The 17,389-nt window shown below is 49.7% G+C and overlaps 1 protein-coding gene across 4 annotated transcripts in view; it reads left to right on the top strand.

Annotated features, from left to right (window-relative positions):
- The window catches only part of DLG5 (discs large MAGUK scaffold protein 5), a 128,759-nt gene that overhangs the window by 64,754 nt on the left and 46,616 nt on the right, over positions 1–17,389 (top strand). For all 4 annotated transcript variants that reach the window (XR_011423411.1, XM_023645967.2, XM_023645983.2 and 1 more), the window contains exons 6-9: positions 8,923–9,182; positions 10,371–10,683; positions 14,733–14,917; positions 16,558–16,683. Coding sequence is in view for 3 of the 4 variants with exons in the window: in XM_023645967.2 (XP_023501735.2) it covers positions 8,923–9,182; positions 10,371–10,683; positions 14,733–14,917; positions 16,558–16,683 (884 nt within the window). In the remaining variant the exon portion in view is untranslated. The remainder of the gene's footprint in view (positions 1–8,922; positions 9,183–10,370; positions 10,684–14,732; positions 14,918–16,557; positions 16,684–17,389) is intronic.

Raw genomic sequence — 17,389 nt, 5'->3', positions numbered from 1 at the left:
TTGACCGAATCTTGGTAATGGGAAGGGTTCTTGGAAGGGGAGGGAAGTGCAGGCCAGGGCAGCAAGAGTCCACCTGTGGGCAGAAAGCCTTGCAGTACAGCAGGAGGAGAGGGAAGGGAGAGGGGAGAGGGGACTCCATCACTGACCTGCGGTGGCATGATCTCAGAGAAGCCGCTTCAGCAGTCTCCGCGTCCTGCATCTCTTTAACAGTTCTGTTCAGGACTGGGGTGGGTGGTGCTCTGGGGGTGTTGCTTTGGGACGAAATGAGACACCAAGGAGAAAGTGTTGTATGGTTGTATGGTTAGTACCATGTTGAATGCATTGAATTCCCCCTGCAGAGATCCTTCCTCCTGCATGTCCACAGAGCTTCCTAGAGCAAACAGTTAGGACTGAGGGTTTTCAGTTTTTTTAAAGGCAAACCATTTTTACCCCAAAAGAAACCCCTTGGAAAAATCCAGAGTGTGAGGCAGCTAAGTATGAGCAGCTGTGGTGAGGCGGGGCGCGTGGGGCTGCCCAAGAGGCAGGGGCAGCCACAGCTGTCTGTTTGCCCCACTTCTCTGCATGGGGCTGTGAGTGGTGGCTGCCCCCATCTGAGGGCAGGTACCCCTTCCCATTGTTACCTTCACCCCACTTTGTTTCCTTGCTCTTTTGTTTGCTGACGCTTTTTTCACCCTGGTTTAAACTTGGCGTAGTTAACCTTTTACCTCGGGGTTTAGTTTAGATTTTATTTTTCTTTGAGCATTTCATAATTTCAAATGTGCTTGTGGTTCCATCTTAGTGTAAGGGAAGTTCCACAGCCTTGCTAGAAAGGGGCAGAATGGGGTTTTCTAGGTGGAGCAGAGCTGGTCTCTCTGGTTGTCCTGGAGGTTGAAGGGTCCTGTATATAAAGCAGTGGCACTGTGTGCCGGCATGTGTGAAGTGCTCCATACCTGATTGTTGTCATTATTGTCTTTATTCTAGTCCTATCAAGGCTGAATTAAAGTCTGATTAGACTTTAATTAGAGTAGTCACAGCCCTCATACTCTGCTGGTGGGAGTGTAAATGGTACAGTCAGTTTGGAAAACAGTCTGGCAGTTTCTCAAATTGTTAAACATTGGACCAGATGACCCAGCAAAAACTCCTAGGTTTATACCCAAGAGAATTGAAAAGATTTATCCACACAAAAACTTGTCATGTGAATGTTCATAGCGGCATTATTCATAACAGCCAAAAAGTGGAAATAACCTAAATGTCCATCAACTGATGAATGGATATATAAAATGTGGTATGTTCTATACAATGGAATATTACTCAGTGTGAAAAGGAATGAAGTACTATTACCTGCTACAATGAGGATGAAACTTGAAAACATTATGCTAAATGAAAGAAGCCAGAGGCAAAAGACCTCATATTATATAATTCCATTTATATGAAATGTCCAGAACAGGAAAATCTGTAGAGGCAGAAAGTAGATGAGTGGTTGCCTGGAGCAGGGGGATGGAAGGTTGGAGAGTGATGCTCATGGGTCTTAGTTTTTTTGTGGTGATGAAAATATTGTGGAATTAAATAGTCGTAGTTGTTGCACAGTCTGTGGATTCACAGCCTTGAGATATGACAAAAAACACTGAATTCTGCTCTGTGAAGGTTGAATTTATGGTATGTGAATTATATCTCAAAAAAAAGACTCTGGTTATCACCTTGTCATAAAAAAAAATTCTTCCCTCTTGAGGCATGAGGTTCATTGCCTCCCATTCTCTGACTTCCCTTAGAACTTTCACAGCTTGTACAAACATCCAGACTGAGGTTATCCCCTCTCACCCCCTTTTCTCGTTCTCTCCACAAATGACATGGGAAGCTGTCCCCCACACCCCACCATCACATTCCTTGTCTCCTTTCTTTTCCTACAGCTGTGACCCTTTGAGGGGGTAGTTTATTACAGTGGCCAGTGAGTTTCCCCAATTCTGTGCAGCTGGACTGATGCCCCTTAGCGAGTGTTATTACCTTGGGACTCCCCCAGGAGAGGAGGCCCGGCTGCTGCGGAGTTGGGGGTGGGTGGGTGAAGGGTGCATCTCTGAGCTGCCAGGGCTACCTGCTTTCCTGGGCTGGGGACTTCTCCCCTTCCCCAGATCTAGGGTAGGTGCCTGGGCTGTGGACAGCCTCAGTCTTGGGTAGGCCAGCAGCAGAGGAAGCAGGGGAGCCGGGGGTGGCCGCAGGTTTCCTCCCCACAGGGCCTGAGGGCAAAGGTTGGCCTCCTTGGACAAGGCCGGTTTTGTTGCCTGGTTCCTCCCACGCCTTGTTAACTGAAGAGGCCCTCACAGGGTAAATGGTGCTGTTTGACTTGAGTGTTTGCTTGAGGGATTTGTGGGGCTCCCCAGCCCTCTGCATGATTTATCTCTGAGGAAATGAGGCAGCCCTGGGTGGGAGGGGGGCCCAGGCCTGGGCCCTCTCGCCTGGAGAGCAGCACATAGGTGCTTTGCATGCATCTGTGTGTGGGGAGGGTTGCAGCATGGTGGTTCCGTCTCCAGGGTACCTCAGTTGGAAGGCACCATCTGGATTTTTCTGGGTTGCATCAGAAATGCCCAGGAGATCCTGGGCAGAGATTGTCAAGCCTTGGTTGGGGGAGCCACGTAGAGGATAATTTTGCATCTTCTTTCTTTACTACAATAATGCATATTCTTTGGTGAAAAAAGAAAAAACTTTCAAACAACATGGAGGTACCCACCCCCACTTCAGCCCAGTGTCACTCCCTGGAGATGACTGACCCCTCTGACCCACTTGGGATATACCCTTGTAGACGTGTGTTTAATGTCAGACAACACACACAGTTGTGATTTATTTTCTGCCACCTGCCTTTCTTTTTTTTACCCTATATCGTGAGTCTCCTTATATTTTCTGTACATTTGGAACATCCAACAAGATATTTCTTGGTTTAGCTGTCAGTTAATTTATTCACTCCATTCTGTGTGTGTTGGGAATCTTGGTTGTCTGCCCGTTTTCCTATTACAGATAGGTTTTGGTGGGTATACTTACATATGTCCTTATGTTCCGTTGTGGAGGTTTTTCAAAGTTTGATTCTTAGAGGTACATTTGCCAGGTTCAAAGCGATGCTCTTCTTTTTCTATAGGTTCTGCCAATTTATTTGGGAAACTTATAAGGCCCCAGGAGACTTCTCTCTCCTCCTTCTGGCCCTGTCCCCTGTCTTTAAATATACTTTTTTCTTTGGTGATTCATGAAAGTTGACTTCTTTTTCCAGGTGTCTCAGGAAAGGGGTTTCTCAGTCGTGGAAGGGCATGCCCCCGGAGGAGCCCAGAGAGGAGGAGTGTTTCTGGCTGGTGTGGACTAGAGATGAGGGCAGCTTTCTTGTCAGCCTCCCTGCGGGACGCAGCTCAGGCCCTTTGGGGATGGGACCAGACCCTGGCTCTGTGCCTCCTCTGGGCCAGTTCCGCCCCCTCCTGATGGGCTGGAGGGGAGTCGTCTCTAAAGACTGCAGCCTGCCTGAGCCGAGAAGTTGACTGCCTTTCTCGTTTTAGAATTATGGGCCAAATTTAAATATTCTCTTTCTCACTTGGACTTCCACTAGCCTTAACTGGGAAGCTAAACATTTGACTGTTTGTGTGTAACTACCTGCTAAGCACATAATCTTCTAATGATATAAACAAAATATTCTAGACTAAAAGATAGGATAGTTTTTCAAATTCTCTGGACTTATCTCTAGAGGGTTAAACTTCCCACATTTCTTCAGAGGCTTTTGATTATATTAGCACAAACATGATTGTTCTACAAGCACAGCCCTGTTTGTAGAGAAAAGCTGAGAAGTGTTGGGGGCCTCCGAGCCTCTTTGGCTATCTGGACCCTGTGCTGTAGGAAAGGATTATTCTGTGTGACTCTAGGGCCGAATGAAAAGGAGAGGTTGGAAGTTGAGGAGCTCATAATAAGCAAGAGCTTCTTGTGCAGAGTTTCACCTGTGGAATGGGCGGAGTCATGGCCCAAACAGCAGAGGGTGTCAGCCTGATCTCCCCAGCTCCCTTCTGACCAGGATCCCGTCATGCTATCAGAGCTGGATTGAACATCAGAAGGGATCCTTGGGTCTGCCCTGGGATTTTCCCTGACCAGCCCCATCTCACCGGGAACTCGTGACCCACCCTGGCAGCTGGTCACTCTGCCCTGAATTGTCCCTGGGTTGTCACGCAGGTGCTAACCCAAGCTCCCACGGTTAGGGCATTTTGGGGACTATTCTCAATGAAGAAAGACCAAGCCATGGTGTAAACTCAAGATTCTGTTGTGGGCTGGTGAACACGGGCTCTGCTGGGCCAGCAAGGGACCAGGATGACCAGAACTAGGTCTTTGTTTGCATCATTTTAAGGCCGCCTTTAAAATTTGTTTCTTAATGAAACTTAGAAGGCACGACAATAGTAGAGCACTTTTGGTTGGTCTACCCAGGGTTGCCACCTTGTGGGAAACTCAGGGAATGGCAGCAGTGCTTTTGTTCTGCAATAACTGCTCGAGTCATTTGGAGACACTGTGGTTCTCACCTGGCTTAGGGGATGTTTAGAGAGGAAAACATTTGAGGTGAGGTGAATCCGTGCCCATCTTCCTCTACTTTATATATGGCATACCGCCACAGCAGGGCTTGACAAGCAGTGTGTAGGTCCGCATCTGGGATCTGAATTGGCCAACCCTGGGCTCCTGAAGTGGAACGTGCAAACTTAACCACTGCGCCACTGGGCCGGCCTCAAGGTGATTTGTAGTTGGAGTGTCTGAGGTACTGCCCACAAATCAGGGCAATCCAGTGTAGAAGCTGGAATTTTTCCAGATGTAAGTGGAAGGCACTGGTTGACCCAGGTCCAGAGAGCTCTCCATTGGCTCTGTGTCCTGGGTATGTGCGGGCACATGTTCCTTCCCAGCTCTCAGTGCTGGGCGCGGCATCAGTGGTGTCCTTGGTGTCCTCAGCCCCACTGAATGCATCTGGACAAATTCAGACGTCCTCACTCTGTCCTGCACTCAGGAACCCAGCTCTCTTTTGTCTGGTGACTTACAGAAAAGAACAGTGTTGTATCTCTGTCTCACACCATACACAGAAATACATTCCAAGTCATTTAAATATTTAAATGTGAAAAGTAAAACGAACACTTTTTAGAAAAGATAATAGGAGACTATTTTCATGATCTCAGAGTAGGAAGAAAAGAACTTCTTAAATAAAACAACCAAAGCCCAAGCCATAAAAGAAATGATTGATAGATTTTACTGTATTAAAATGTGAAACTTCAGTTTAACAAAAGACACTGCAAGGAAATTTAAAAGCCATATATTGGGAGAAGATATTTGTAATAAATATGACTAGGAAAGGATTAGCACCTGGAATTTAAAAATAAATCCTACAGGAAGAAAGGAAGAGAGAGAGAACAGCAGGAGGGGAAGGAGGCAGGGAGGTGTGGGGAAGTGAAAGCTGTGGACAGGAGATTCATAGAAGAGAAAGTGTCTGTAGTCAGTAAACATAAGGAGAGTTGCTCCATTTTTCTAGTAATCGGGAATGCAAGTTAAAAAGACCTTATTTTTGGTCCATGCGATTGGTAATACTTTAAAACAATCTGACCATTTCACAGTAACCAAGAATAGAAACAACAGGAATGTCCTTCAGTGAATGAATGGACACACACAATTGTGGAACATACATACAGTGGGATATTTTCACCCTTCAAAAGGAAGGAAATCTTATCGCATACTGCAAAGTAGATGAACCTTGAGGACATTATACTAAATGAAATGTCAGTCACAAAAAGATAAATACCATATGATTCCATTTATGTGAGGTGCTTAGAGTAGTCAGATTGATAGAAACGGAAAGTAGAAGGGTGGTAGGGCCAGCCCTGTGGCCGAGTGGTTAAGTTCGTGTGCTCCGCTTTGGCGGCCCAGGGTTTCGCCGGTTCGAGTTCTGGGCGCCGACATGGCACTGCTCATCGGGCCATGCCGGGGCGGCATCCCACATGCTACAACTAGAAGGACCTACAACTAAAAATACACAACTATGTACCAGGGGGCTTTGGGGAAAAAAAGGAAAAATAAAATATTTTTAAGAAAAGAAAAGAAAGTAGAAGGGTGGTGCCAGGGGCTGGGGGGAGGAGGAATGGGGAGTTGTTAATGGATAGAGTTTCAGTTTTGTAAGATGAAAAAGTTCTGGAGATTGGTTGCACAACAGTGTGAATATATGTAACACTACGGAAACATACGTTTAGATATTTTAAAAATGGTTAAGACGGTTTTATGTTATGTGTATTTCACCACAATTCAAAATTAAAAGAATTATCGGACTGTGTGAGATCTTGGTGAGGATCGTTGATGACAGTAACTCTCAGAACTCCTGCCCACAGCTGGTGGAATATGAATCAGTACGGCCACTTTGGAGAGCAATTTGATATTGTCCAGTACGTGTGAAAAAGTCCTTATCCTGCCACTTAGCTGCTCTGCTTCTTGGTGTCCCCCTAGAGAAGACTCTCCCAGGTGTGGGAGAGGACAGGTGTACAGCAGAAACATGGAGACAGTGTAAACGTCCATCCGCTGGAAAAAGGAGGTGGTGTGACGTGTTCACACAGTGACAGACTGCCTGCATCGCTTGACCAAACCTCAGAAGCAGCCTTGAAGAGAAAGAAGTACATGTAGTGTGAGGCCTTTAGAGACTTTCATTAAATACATAGATAGTGTAAATAAAATGTTATGCACGCAGATGGTCAGCAGCAAATTTAGGGAAGAGATTAATTCTGGGGGGGAGGAGAGGCCTATTGGATAAGAGAAGGGTATTTGGGGGGCTTTAGAAACACCTGTAATGTTTTATTTCTTTGAAAAGCAATTTGAGACATGTGACAAGATACCAAGATTAGAGCTAAGTGGTGGGTACTTAAAATTTTGTTACATTATTTGCTATGCTTTTCTGTATGTTTGAAGATATTCCTTTTAAAAGAACAAAGACTTTAAATGACAGAGTAGGGCTCAGTCGGTGGTTTTCTCCGGTTTCTCAGTGTGCAGTCATGATCTGCAGCAGTGAGGCATTTTTACAAAACAGTGAAGATTTTAATTGCCCGAGGAACCTATACTGTTTCTTAAAATGTTTTGTATTTTGGTGTCCTTGTTAAGATTTCCTTTGAAGGAAAGAGTTTTGCTTTAAAAAAAAGAGAGAGAAAGAAAGAAAAAAAGAAAAAGGAGGAAGACTGAAAGCCCTGAGGAAGCTGATTTCTGAGACGCTCCTGCAGCCCGCAGCCCTAGGAGCTGGTGCTTAGCTCTTAGATGAGCCACTCACTTTCCTTGTTTCCGTGAATCTGATTTTTTAATTAGTTCTTCTTTGGCTTTTCCTGTTAATTGTGTTTATTGATGGCTAACCCTCCCTCTGAAGGGAATATGCAGCAGCCCTGGGTTCTGGTTCTCTAGGCTGAAAAGATCTGATAACTCAGGTCTCTGCTGAACAAGCCAGGTGATTCCTGGACTGTGGGAGCTGGAACGGCTAAGCAAGCTTTTCTGGTTCAGTCCTGTTATTGAGGAATAAGGAAACTGAAACCCAGAGATGTGGACTGACCCTCCCAAAGGCTCAGATCCCCTGAGGTGCTCAGCAGAAGTCAGCAGGCCCCTGACAGCCTCTTAACTTGTTGTTTACTCTCTGGAGCAGCACCCCAGAGCGCTTAGTTCCTGTAATTCAGAGTTGAACGCTTCCTTGCTTAGAACCCTCCTACGGCTCCCATTTCAGGAGGCGTGCTTCACCGTGAGCCTTGAAGCTATGCCTCCTTTTGACCCCCCTCCTCCATATTCACTGGGCTCCGGTGGCTCTGCCCTGCCCTTCTCTTTGTGCCTGGAATATGGCTGGGGATTCCTACCCTGGGACCTTTGCACTTGTTCTCCCCTCTGCTGCGTGTGCTCTGGGCTGCTGCTCTTCATTTGCATCCAAGCTTAGAAGTCACCTTCTCAGAGAACCTCCTTAGGTGTTAGCCTCTCTCATGGCCTTCTACTCTGCTGCTCATTATCCTGTTTTATTTTTTAATTTCTTGATAGCCCTTATTATGCTCTGAAGTTATTTTATTTGATCTATCTACCTCTCTCCCTCCCTACCTATCTCTGTCTGTCTATGTAAGTTGTATCCTTCCATCAGGATAAAAGGTCTTTGTGTGTCCTGTCCAGCATCACCAGCATCTAGAGCTGTACTGGACATAGTAGGGACTTGTGTTGGAGGTCCTCGACACCACCATCGGGGATTTGTTAGGAGGACTCACAAAGTTCAGCATATGATCATACTCATGGCTAAAATTTGTTTCAGTGAAGGGACACAAAGTGAAATCAGCAAAGGGAAGAGGTGTGTGGGGTGAAGTCCAGAGGAGACCAGGTGTACGTTTCCAGATGTCCTCCCCTGTGGAGTCACATAAGACGCTTAGTTCCCCAGCACTGAATCATGACAACATGCATGAAGTGTCATTGCCAGGGAAACCCTTGAGATACTTCCTGCCCAGGGTTTTTGCTGGGGGCTGGCCACGTAGGCTCCCTCTGCCTAGCGTGTACTGAAATGTCAGACCCCCAGAAGAAAGCAGGTACTCAGCCTAAGCCACACTGTCCAGGTCAGGCCCTGGGAAGCCCTCTTATCCCTGTGGGGAAGTTTTCTATCAGTTTGTGCAACTGTTTGTCATTCAGGTTCCCAGACGCCAGCCAAGGGTCAGCTTGCAAACAGGCCCTTCTAAGGACAGAAGTCTCAGGTCTGTTTGGCAACTCTTCTGCACACTACTTAAGAAATATCTGTGAATGAATGAATGGACCAAGTGTGTCTGCAGGGCCTGTGGAATCAGCCTGAGACTCCCGAAGGCCAGAGGGTGTGGCCTCCCCTCCCTTACCAACAATAGTACCTCCAGACAGATGGAGGTGAGAGTGATGAGTCTGTCCTTCCCTTGGTAAGTGTGACCGTCTGGTCCCCAGGTGTTGAAGCACAATGGGTCATCAGAAATTCTCAACAAGCTGTACGACACCGCCATGGACAAACTGGAGGTGGTCAAGAAGGACTATGATGCCCTTCGGAAGAGGTACAGTGAGAAAGTCGCCATCCACAACTCAGACTTGAGCCGCCTGGAACAGTTGGAGGAAGAGAACCAGCGCCTGCTGAAGCAGACGGAAATGCTGACCCAACAGAGGGACACAGCCATCCAGCTGCAGCACCAATGTGCTCTCTCCTTGCGGAGGTAGGAGCTGAGGCTGCAGTGGGAGGGAGCAGAGCCAGCCTGTCTCCGGCTCCATAATCACCAGAGGGCCAAATGGGTCTTCTCTGCCCTGGGGCCACTCTCCATTGTGGGCTTGTGGGTATCTAGAAGCCTCCCAGCCGTTTGGTGGGGGTGGGGTGGGTAGAAACAGCACAAGTAATTTTGCTTTTTCAGTCAGAAAATGCTTATCTCCAGCAAACGTTTTCTTGACACTCAATGTGTCTTGGGAATTGTGCTTTCTCCATCTGCACAGCTCTGGTGTGTTCTCACATACTCTGTTTCTTAGGTCTCCCCACAAGCCTCTCCTCTCTTTGTTAGTCACTTGTCCTAGGCATTGTTTCTTCTAAAGTTTCATTTTTTATTAAGGTATGTAATTTGTAGGGTGTGACCCCTGCCCTCAAATAGTGTTTCATAAAGTACATTCCTGCAAAACACCAGTTCTGGAGCACTCATCGGTTTCATATGAAAAGTGTTTTCTGGATATAGAAAGGTTTGGGAACTGCCAGGGTGCACACAGACAGGTGTCTGCCCTGTGAGACTTTTCAGAACCTTCACTCAGACACCGTGCCCCAGACTCTCCAAGAGGGTGGCACAGCATGCAGTGTGTCCCGAACCTCAGTCATCTGAGAACACCATCTTAAGGGAGCTCTGTGCAGGATAGACGTTCTCGGGAACACCCTCTCAGAGGTGCTGCTCGAGAGCTGCAGGCTCTAGTGTGCAGGGTTGCCTGTGTGGAAGGTGCCTCCTGGCCTGGAGGGAGCTGTGTGCTCTCGCCCTAACCTGGTGGCTTTGGGCAAGTCGCCTATGTCTCAAAGCCTTGTCACCTCTATCTGTAAAGGAGGTGGTTGGACTAAATGACCGTTAAGGCTACTTTTGTCTCTCATATGCTGTGATTCTAACATCGTTTTGTTTTTATTTTTTTGAATAATGTAGCTTGACTGTGGAAGAAATACGCTGTTATTTCTAGTAGAGCAGAGGGCATGAAGTCCTCAGTTCAGCTCTGGAAAGGCTGAGTAAAATTCCAGGTCCGGGGAACTGGTACTCCGTGACTTTTCTCTCGGGAGTGCAGAGAATGACCTCACTTGAAACTTCATGCTTGACTGTCCAGCACAGTGGAGCTGACCGGGCAGGTCCCCACCTCCCTGTGTCCTGGCTGCCTTTCTCCCCCAGGTTCGAGGCAATACACCATGAGCTGAACAAGGCCACGGCCCAGAACAAAGACCTGCAGTGGGAGATGGAGCTGCTGCAGTCAGAGCTGACGGAGCTGAGGACCACACAGGTGAAGACTGCAAAGGAGTCAGAGAAGTACAAGGAGGAGCGGGACGCGGTGTACAGCGAGTACAAGCTCATCATGAGCGAGCGCGACCAAGTCATCTCTGAGTTAGACAAGCTGCAGACCGAGGTGGAGCTGGCCGAATCCAAGCTCAAGAGCAGCACGTCTGAGAAGGCGGCGGCCAGTGAGGAGATGGAGGTGTTGCGACAGGTAGGCGGCTGGGCAGCCGGCCTCCCAGCTCTGGGAAAGCCGCGAGGGGGGAAGGGCTGCAGAGCCCTTGGTGTCCAAAACAGCAGTGTCCTTCTGAGTCGGAGCGAAGAGCTTCTCATCTTATGCCTGCTTGCTGGCTGGGTCATCAGCCACTGCCCAGGTAACTGCTAAGCTCACGCTCAGTGCCCAGCTGTAGTCTGGGCTACAGGGGACGCAAGGGGAGGTCCAGCTGTGGCCCTGAGCATCCAGAGCTTACAGTGTAGGAAGAAAGTCAGATGAGACGCACAGACGTGTGTGCTCCATGCACAGACAATGTCACACTCACACCTGTAGTTCAGTAATTGTAGGTCAGTCTTGTGCTGAAGGTCAGTGGGTGTCTCAAGAACTTGCTCATTAAGAAGCAAGACCCCAAGACCAAGTTCCCACAGCCATAGGCACCTTTGGCCTTCTAGTCTGGAGGAGCACCCTCAGGGGTTCTTTTCTCTCAACATCTGAGGAGTCTACTTTTTAAAGGGGCAGTCAGGCCCCTACTGGGAAGATGGTAAACGAGTCTGAGCCTGAGGCCATGCTAAAGCCTTGTTCCCTGGGGTCATGTCTCCAAGGTCAGGAGGCACTGCAAATGGGCTTGGCTCCTTGGATTCTCTGCATCTGTCCTACCTCAGCCTCATGGCTGACACGTCTCAACCCCAAGTCCAGGTGTGCCTTGGATGGGCCCGTGGACTCCCCCTATTTGGGATTCTCTTCCATCCTGTTGGTTGGTGTTGTGGCTCTCTTTAGGCTATGAACTTGATCAGAATAGACTTTTTTTCCCATTGACTTAGTTCTCTGTTCATGCCTCTCCATTCTGCTTTTCTGTGCAGGTCAGTGAGAGTGCAGGCATTAACATTGGTCTGTGAGAAGCGAAAAGCAAGGTATTAAAGGTCGGGCAAATTGGCAAGGGATGGTGAGTGTTGAACTGTTGTAGCCAGAGCCCTCTGGACTGAGCATGAGGCAGGGCTGATGCCCAAGGGGGAGGCAGGGCCTGTGAGCCTTTCTGCAGACTGTGGTGCCTCCTTATGCCCAGGCAGTGCTAAGTGCTGGCAGTGCAAGGGACACGGCCCCTGGTCTCAGAACTGTCTCCATTCTGCTCAGCTGAGGGAGGGGTTCTTTTTCTTTCTCACGAGCTGTGCCTTCCCTACGCTCTCTTCCCTTCTCTGTGTACCTCCCTCTTGGTGCCCCTTCTCTCTCACTGTCGTCCTCTCTTTCTACTCTCTTCTCCAGAGTGGATTGTAACAAAGAGAGGGCGGTCAGGGGACCTATCAGGGTCTTTGCCTTACTCTGGAGACCAGGTCAGCTCAGCTCTCTCTCCTGCTTCCCGCCTCCCAGAGTGGGCGTGTCCACGGGAGCTTCCCTCCCAAGGGCCACTGTCCCGGCCTCTGGCGTCGCCTGACGGGGTCTGGTAAAGGCTCACTGCCTTCAGGAGGGTGGAGGAACTGCCTGGGGCAGCTGATCTCTGTCACTGGGATGCTGTGGGCCCTGCTGCCTGTAACAGAGCAGCTTCCAGATAACAAGTCGCTTCCCAGGACAGGCCCCTCTACTCGAGTCCGTGTCCCATAGAAAGCGCAGCTCGGTCACTCCTGCTGGCCGTGGCTTCCCGTGTCCCTACCTTCCTGCTGCCCCTGAGTGCACTTGCATCTCCGACTTCAGTCCTGCTTGAGGAGCTGAGCTTGGCACTGGTGGACAGAGAGTCAACACGTGTGAGAGGAGGAAGTGCTATAGGGAACAGTGTGACAGAAGACAAGGCAGAGGACCAGGGTAGCATTTCAAGAACTTAGAGGCTGGGAGATGTTGTCCGAATGGAAGAGACAGGTGTCCCTGGGACCCTGGCGTGGGCTCTACCCCTGCAGGGGGCTGAGTTGCAGCCCATAGGCCTTTCTTGTTGGCCTCAGGCCTGGGCTGGGCAAGTGTCTCTTGAAAACCAGCCCATGTCTTCCTGAGCCTGGCCCCAAGATCACCCAGAGTGGGCAGATCTTGGTGCTTTTGCAGACTAAGGGCTGATGTTTGGGGACGGTACAGTATAGAGTAAGGAGCAGTGGAGTGAGAGTCTGAAGACCTGGGATCTGGGTTCAGCTCTCCCCAGTGGGTGGGACCTGGGGTAGTCACTTCCTAGACTCTGCGATTCCTCAGAGTAAATCGGGAGGCCCCAGCTCCCAAATTCTACCACCCCGTTTAAGATACCTCATTCCTACTGTTCTCTCCCAATAAAACTAAGTATGTACTTCTTGTGTTTCTCATAAAGAAACAGTGTTTTGGGGGTGGATTCATCTTGGAGACCAGCAATGATGGGGGCCCAGTGGGAAGGAAGGAGAGATGGGGGAGAGGGGAGAGCTGCCTGATTCCTCAGCGCTGGCCTCTCGTGGTGTCTCCATCTGTGGCCCTCAGCTTCAGATGATTATCCAGAGCAAGATGGAAAACCTTTCAGTGAAACCGTATGTTAACACATTTTGAATATAAAACTGTATTAATGTACAACACCAAGTAAAATGTAAAAAAGTTATTGTTAAACCTATTACTTATAATAAATTATTGACAGAATTAATAAAAATCATTTTTAAAAAATAGCAAACTAAACAAACATTCAAGACTGCATAAAAGCAGGAAAAAAATCAAAACAAATAATTTGAATCGATTGGGAAATGTGAGGTCTGAGCAGAGTGTGCCACTGTGTCACTCTTGAGTTAGGTGTATTTTTTGTTCCGGTTTTTTTTCAACTCTTTCTGACTCTATATTTGAGAGGTGAAGGGTAATTGTAAGCTGACTCCACGTATTTTCCTCTGCATCCCTCGTCCTTGTCTCTGGTCTCTCGGTTGATCCACTAAGGTCTTTTTGAGTGTGTTTAGCAGGGGTGGCTTCTCTGACTCTGTGGAGTGAGCTGTGGAGTCCGTGGAAGCATTCTTGGTGTGTTTGTCTTCCTTATTCTTAATCACTCAGAGGGAGAGATACCCGGTCCAGAGACAGCAGTATCTGTTCCTCTCATGCCTTGTTTGGATTTTGCTTCTTGAGAAAGCCTTTGAGTTAGAGTAGGAGTGACTCTTGCAGTAGACACTCACGATGTCATTTGTCGTTTTCCCCGTGTTCTCTAAGGAGTATAGAGGCACAGAGGGAGCTTTCTGAGTGCTTTTAAGAGTTTGACTTGAAATTTTAATGGAGCATGTGGTGCTTTGGGGAGTTGTCAAGGTGCAAATGCTTCGGATTTCAGCTTTTTAGATGAACTGAGATACACAGGATGTCCCCAGAAAAATACTGGTGTATTTTCAGATTTAAAAGTAACTTGGAGCTGGCCCCGCGGCCAAGTGGTTAAGTTTGTGTGTTCCGCTTCGGCGGCCCAGGGTTTCACCGGTTTGGATCCTGGGCGCAGACATGGCACCGCTTATCAAGCTGTGCTGAGGCAGCATTTCACAGGCCACAACTAGAAGGACCCACAACTAAAAATATACAACTATGTATGCTTTGGGGAGCAAAAGGAAAAAAATAAAATCTTTAAAAAAAATACTTTTTTTTTTATACTCCGTATGCCAGGTTATAAAAACCGGCATTGCCGACACAGAGGGTTGGGAATTATCATGAGCAGTGTCTGTACCCTTCACTGCAGTTGGACTCCCCTCACTACATTTTGTCACGAGAGCTCTTTCAACAGACATGGTGGGCTCTCTGTAAGATATCAACCACTTCACTGGCAGGGCAGATCCTGCAACAAGCACTCCAGCGCAGACATTCTGCCGGGGCCACTGACACCATGGCTGGGATTCTGGCCCAGGCTCCGTGGGACAATTAGAGTTTGGACTGGACCCTAGCCTGGTGTTACCAGGAGTCTGAGCATAGCCGTGAGGCGTGTAGTCGTAGGGGTGGGGAGTGCAGGGGTCTGCTGGGATGGGCTCTGGCTGGGATCCCAGTGTTTCCCTCCACCCAACTCCCAAGGGCTCAGCCCCGGCCCTTGCACTGGTGGGAGGGCACTTCCAGCCCAGGAGGCCCAGAAACCTCCCCTTCTGCGTGCCCCTCACCCCCACCAGATCAAAGACACGGTGACAATGGACGCTGGGAGAGCCAACAAGGAGGCTGAAATCCTTCGAAAGCAGTGCAAGGCTCTGTGCCAGGAGCTGAAGGAAGCCCTCCAGGAGGCGGACGTGGCCAAGTGCCGGCGGGACTGGGCCTTCCAGGAACGGGACAAGATCGTGGCAGAGCGGGACAGCATCCGGTACGGGGTGCTCTGGCTCAGGTCTTTCCATGAAGCGCTGAGTCTGTGGGGAGGGTCAGAATCATTGCTACATGTCCAGGTAAGGTGGGAGTGACCTAGGTGCCTCCCAACTCACCCTAGGTGATGCCCCAGCCTTGTCTCATAGCGTTAGAATTTTCCATTGTGTCTCTTCCCAATTCACTGCACCTGGATATCCAAGCATGCTCTGTGCCCACGTGAGAGCCCATGAGGTGCAACAAGGGCAGGCTTTTTTCTTGAGGGGCTTGTGATGAAACCAACACATCAGATGTGCATACTGTCAGCCAATATTCATTGGGTGCCTACTATGTACCAGAACCTTAGATCCCTTTAGCAAGGAGACCCTGGGAGAGAAACAGCCTCCCAGGCTGCCAGGCAGGTTGATGTGTGTGAGGAGCTGGTGCTGTGGGGGCCGCAGGCAGCTTCATTGGGCAGGGCAGTGGGGAAGGGGGATGCGTGGATGGTGAATTCCAGGGCCAGGGTCAGAGCTGTGATGGGGACATGCATGGCACTAGGGAGGATGGGTAGGGAGGTCTCCCCTAAAGGCATAGTATTCAGGGTAGAACTTAAGCATGAGTGGGATTTTTCCAGGTGGAGAAAGGGGGCAGGAGTTGCAGCCTGAGGGAACATCATGAGGAAAGGTGTGTGGTGTGCTCAGGGAAGGGCGCAGACATGGAGTGGCCGGAGCAGGTCGTGCATTTAGGGAGTCATGGGAGAGGCGGCTGACAGGGTTCTGGAGGGCAGGTTGTAAAGGCTTCGAAAGGGAAGCCCAGGAGCATAGACTTGATCCTTGGCTGGGCTGGAGCCAGGAGAGGCTGTGGTGGTGGTGGTGAGTAAGGACTTGGTCGTTGAGAGTTTCTGAAAGATTCCTTGTGGCCTTTGGAAGGAAAGACTGATGTCCTCTTGGGCTGGTCAGGAGATGAGGGTTCAGGGTGGTGGGGGATTTGGGATCATGGAGAGGTAGGGACCAGCTCTCGGGGACCAGCGAGTGACAGGATGCAATTCTAGAGGTGACACAGAGCACAGACTCCGCTGCTGCCAGGTCACCTATCCCCACCTCCTCTCTGAATGGCTGCAGTGGTCCTGGGGTCCCAGAAGCCACATATCCTTTAGTAGAGAGTTGTCAAGCCTGCACTTTGCACCTGCACAGAGCTCAGGGCTGCAGAGATGCATGAGGCATGATGCTTGTTGGAGTGGGGGCTCAGTCTAGTTGTGGGATAGGCGATAGCCCTCGAAAGGTCCATGTGTGGGTAGTTACAAGGCATGTGGTGGATGCGCAGGGGCCTGCCAGGTGGGCTGGGAGTGGGAGGGTGGTCATTAACCCTAGGCATATTGAGGGTGAAGCAGTGGGACAAGCATTGGACATTTGGAAGCCGATGCTTCTTGCCTGGTAACTGTGGGGGTGTCTCTTCTCCCAGGTCCTCAGTGTCCCCTCTGACCCTCAGTGGGGTTGGCCTGGGTGGTCTCATCTCTAGACTCTAAAGCACTCCTTCTGTGCATGTGGGGATGAGGCAGGCACCTGGGGTGTTTGGGAATTGGGGCTGCAGGACTGTCCACTGCAGGCTGTAAGTCCTCTGTCACCTGTCCCTCTCAGTGACCTTGTCTTCTGCCGCCTCTGCCAGGACCCTCTGTGACAACCTGAGGCGGGAGCGGGACCGGGCAGTGAGTGAGCTGGCTGAGGCCCTGCGCAGCCTGGATGACACTCGGAAACAGAAGAATGATGTCAGCCGGGAGCTGAAGGAGCTGAAGTACGCTGGTGGGGGTGCGGGTGGCCCCTGCCTGTGGTGAGCCCTGGGAGTGGTCCCCCCTGCCCCCAGGGCAAGGCAGTACCACGTCCAGGCCTGGCTGTCGGTCCCTTCACTCTGCCTGACTTTCTCATTCAGTAGAATGGGTCCAAATGCTGCCTCCATGCTGAGAGTTAATTAGAAATTCTTGGGTCTGGCCCTGTGGCCTAGTGGTAGAGTTCGATGCATTCAGCTTCAGTGGCCTGGGTTTGCCGGTTTGGATGCTGGGCATGGACCTCGGCGGCGGCCACACTGTAGTTGTGACCCACATAGAAAATAGAGGAAGATTGGTAACAGATGTTAGCTCATGGTGAATCTTCCTCACCAAAAAAACGAAAAGAAATTCTTAGACCAGCACAGAAGGGGCAGCAGCCCTTTGCTGAGCACATGAAGGTGGATAGGCACCGTGTGCGAAAGCGCATGGGAAGGAAGGTTCTGCTCTCAGGCGGTCCCTTTGGGCACAGGCAAGCAGGTGTTGCCCATTCTTTCCCTCCTCCCTCATTCATTCACCAACTCAACAAGGATTTACTGAGTGTCTGGTCTGTATGGGCCAGGCCCATGGTAGGCACCGGGGAAACGGCTGAACAAGTTGCCCTGTGGGGCTCACAGCACACAGGAGGAGACAGACCAAAGGCAGGTCCATCAGAGAGACAAGTGTGTCAGTAAACAA

Source organism: Equus caballus, chromosome 1 (assembly GCF_041296265.1).
Source record: "Equus caballus isolate H_3958 breed thoroughbred chromosome 1, TB-T2T, whole genome shotgun sequence".
Taxonomy (NCBI): Eukaryota; Metazoa; Chordata; class Mammalia; order Perissodactyla; family Equidae; genus Equus; species Equus caballus.
This window is presented reverse-complemented; position numbering and strand designations above follow the sequence as displayed.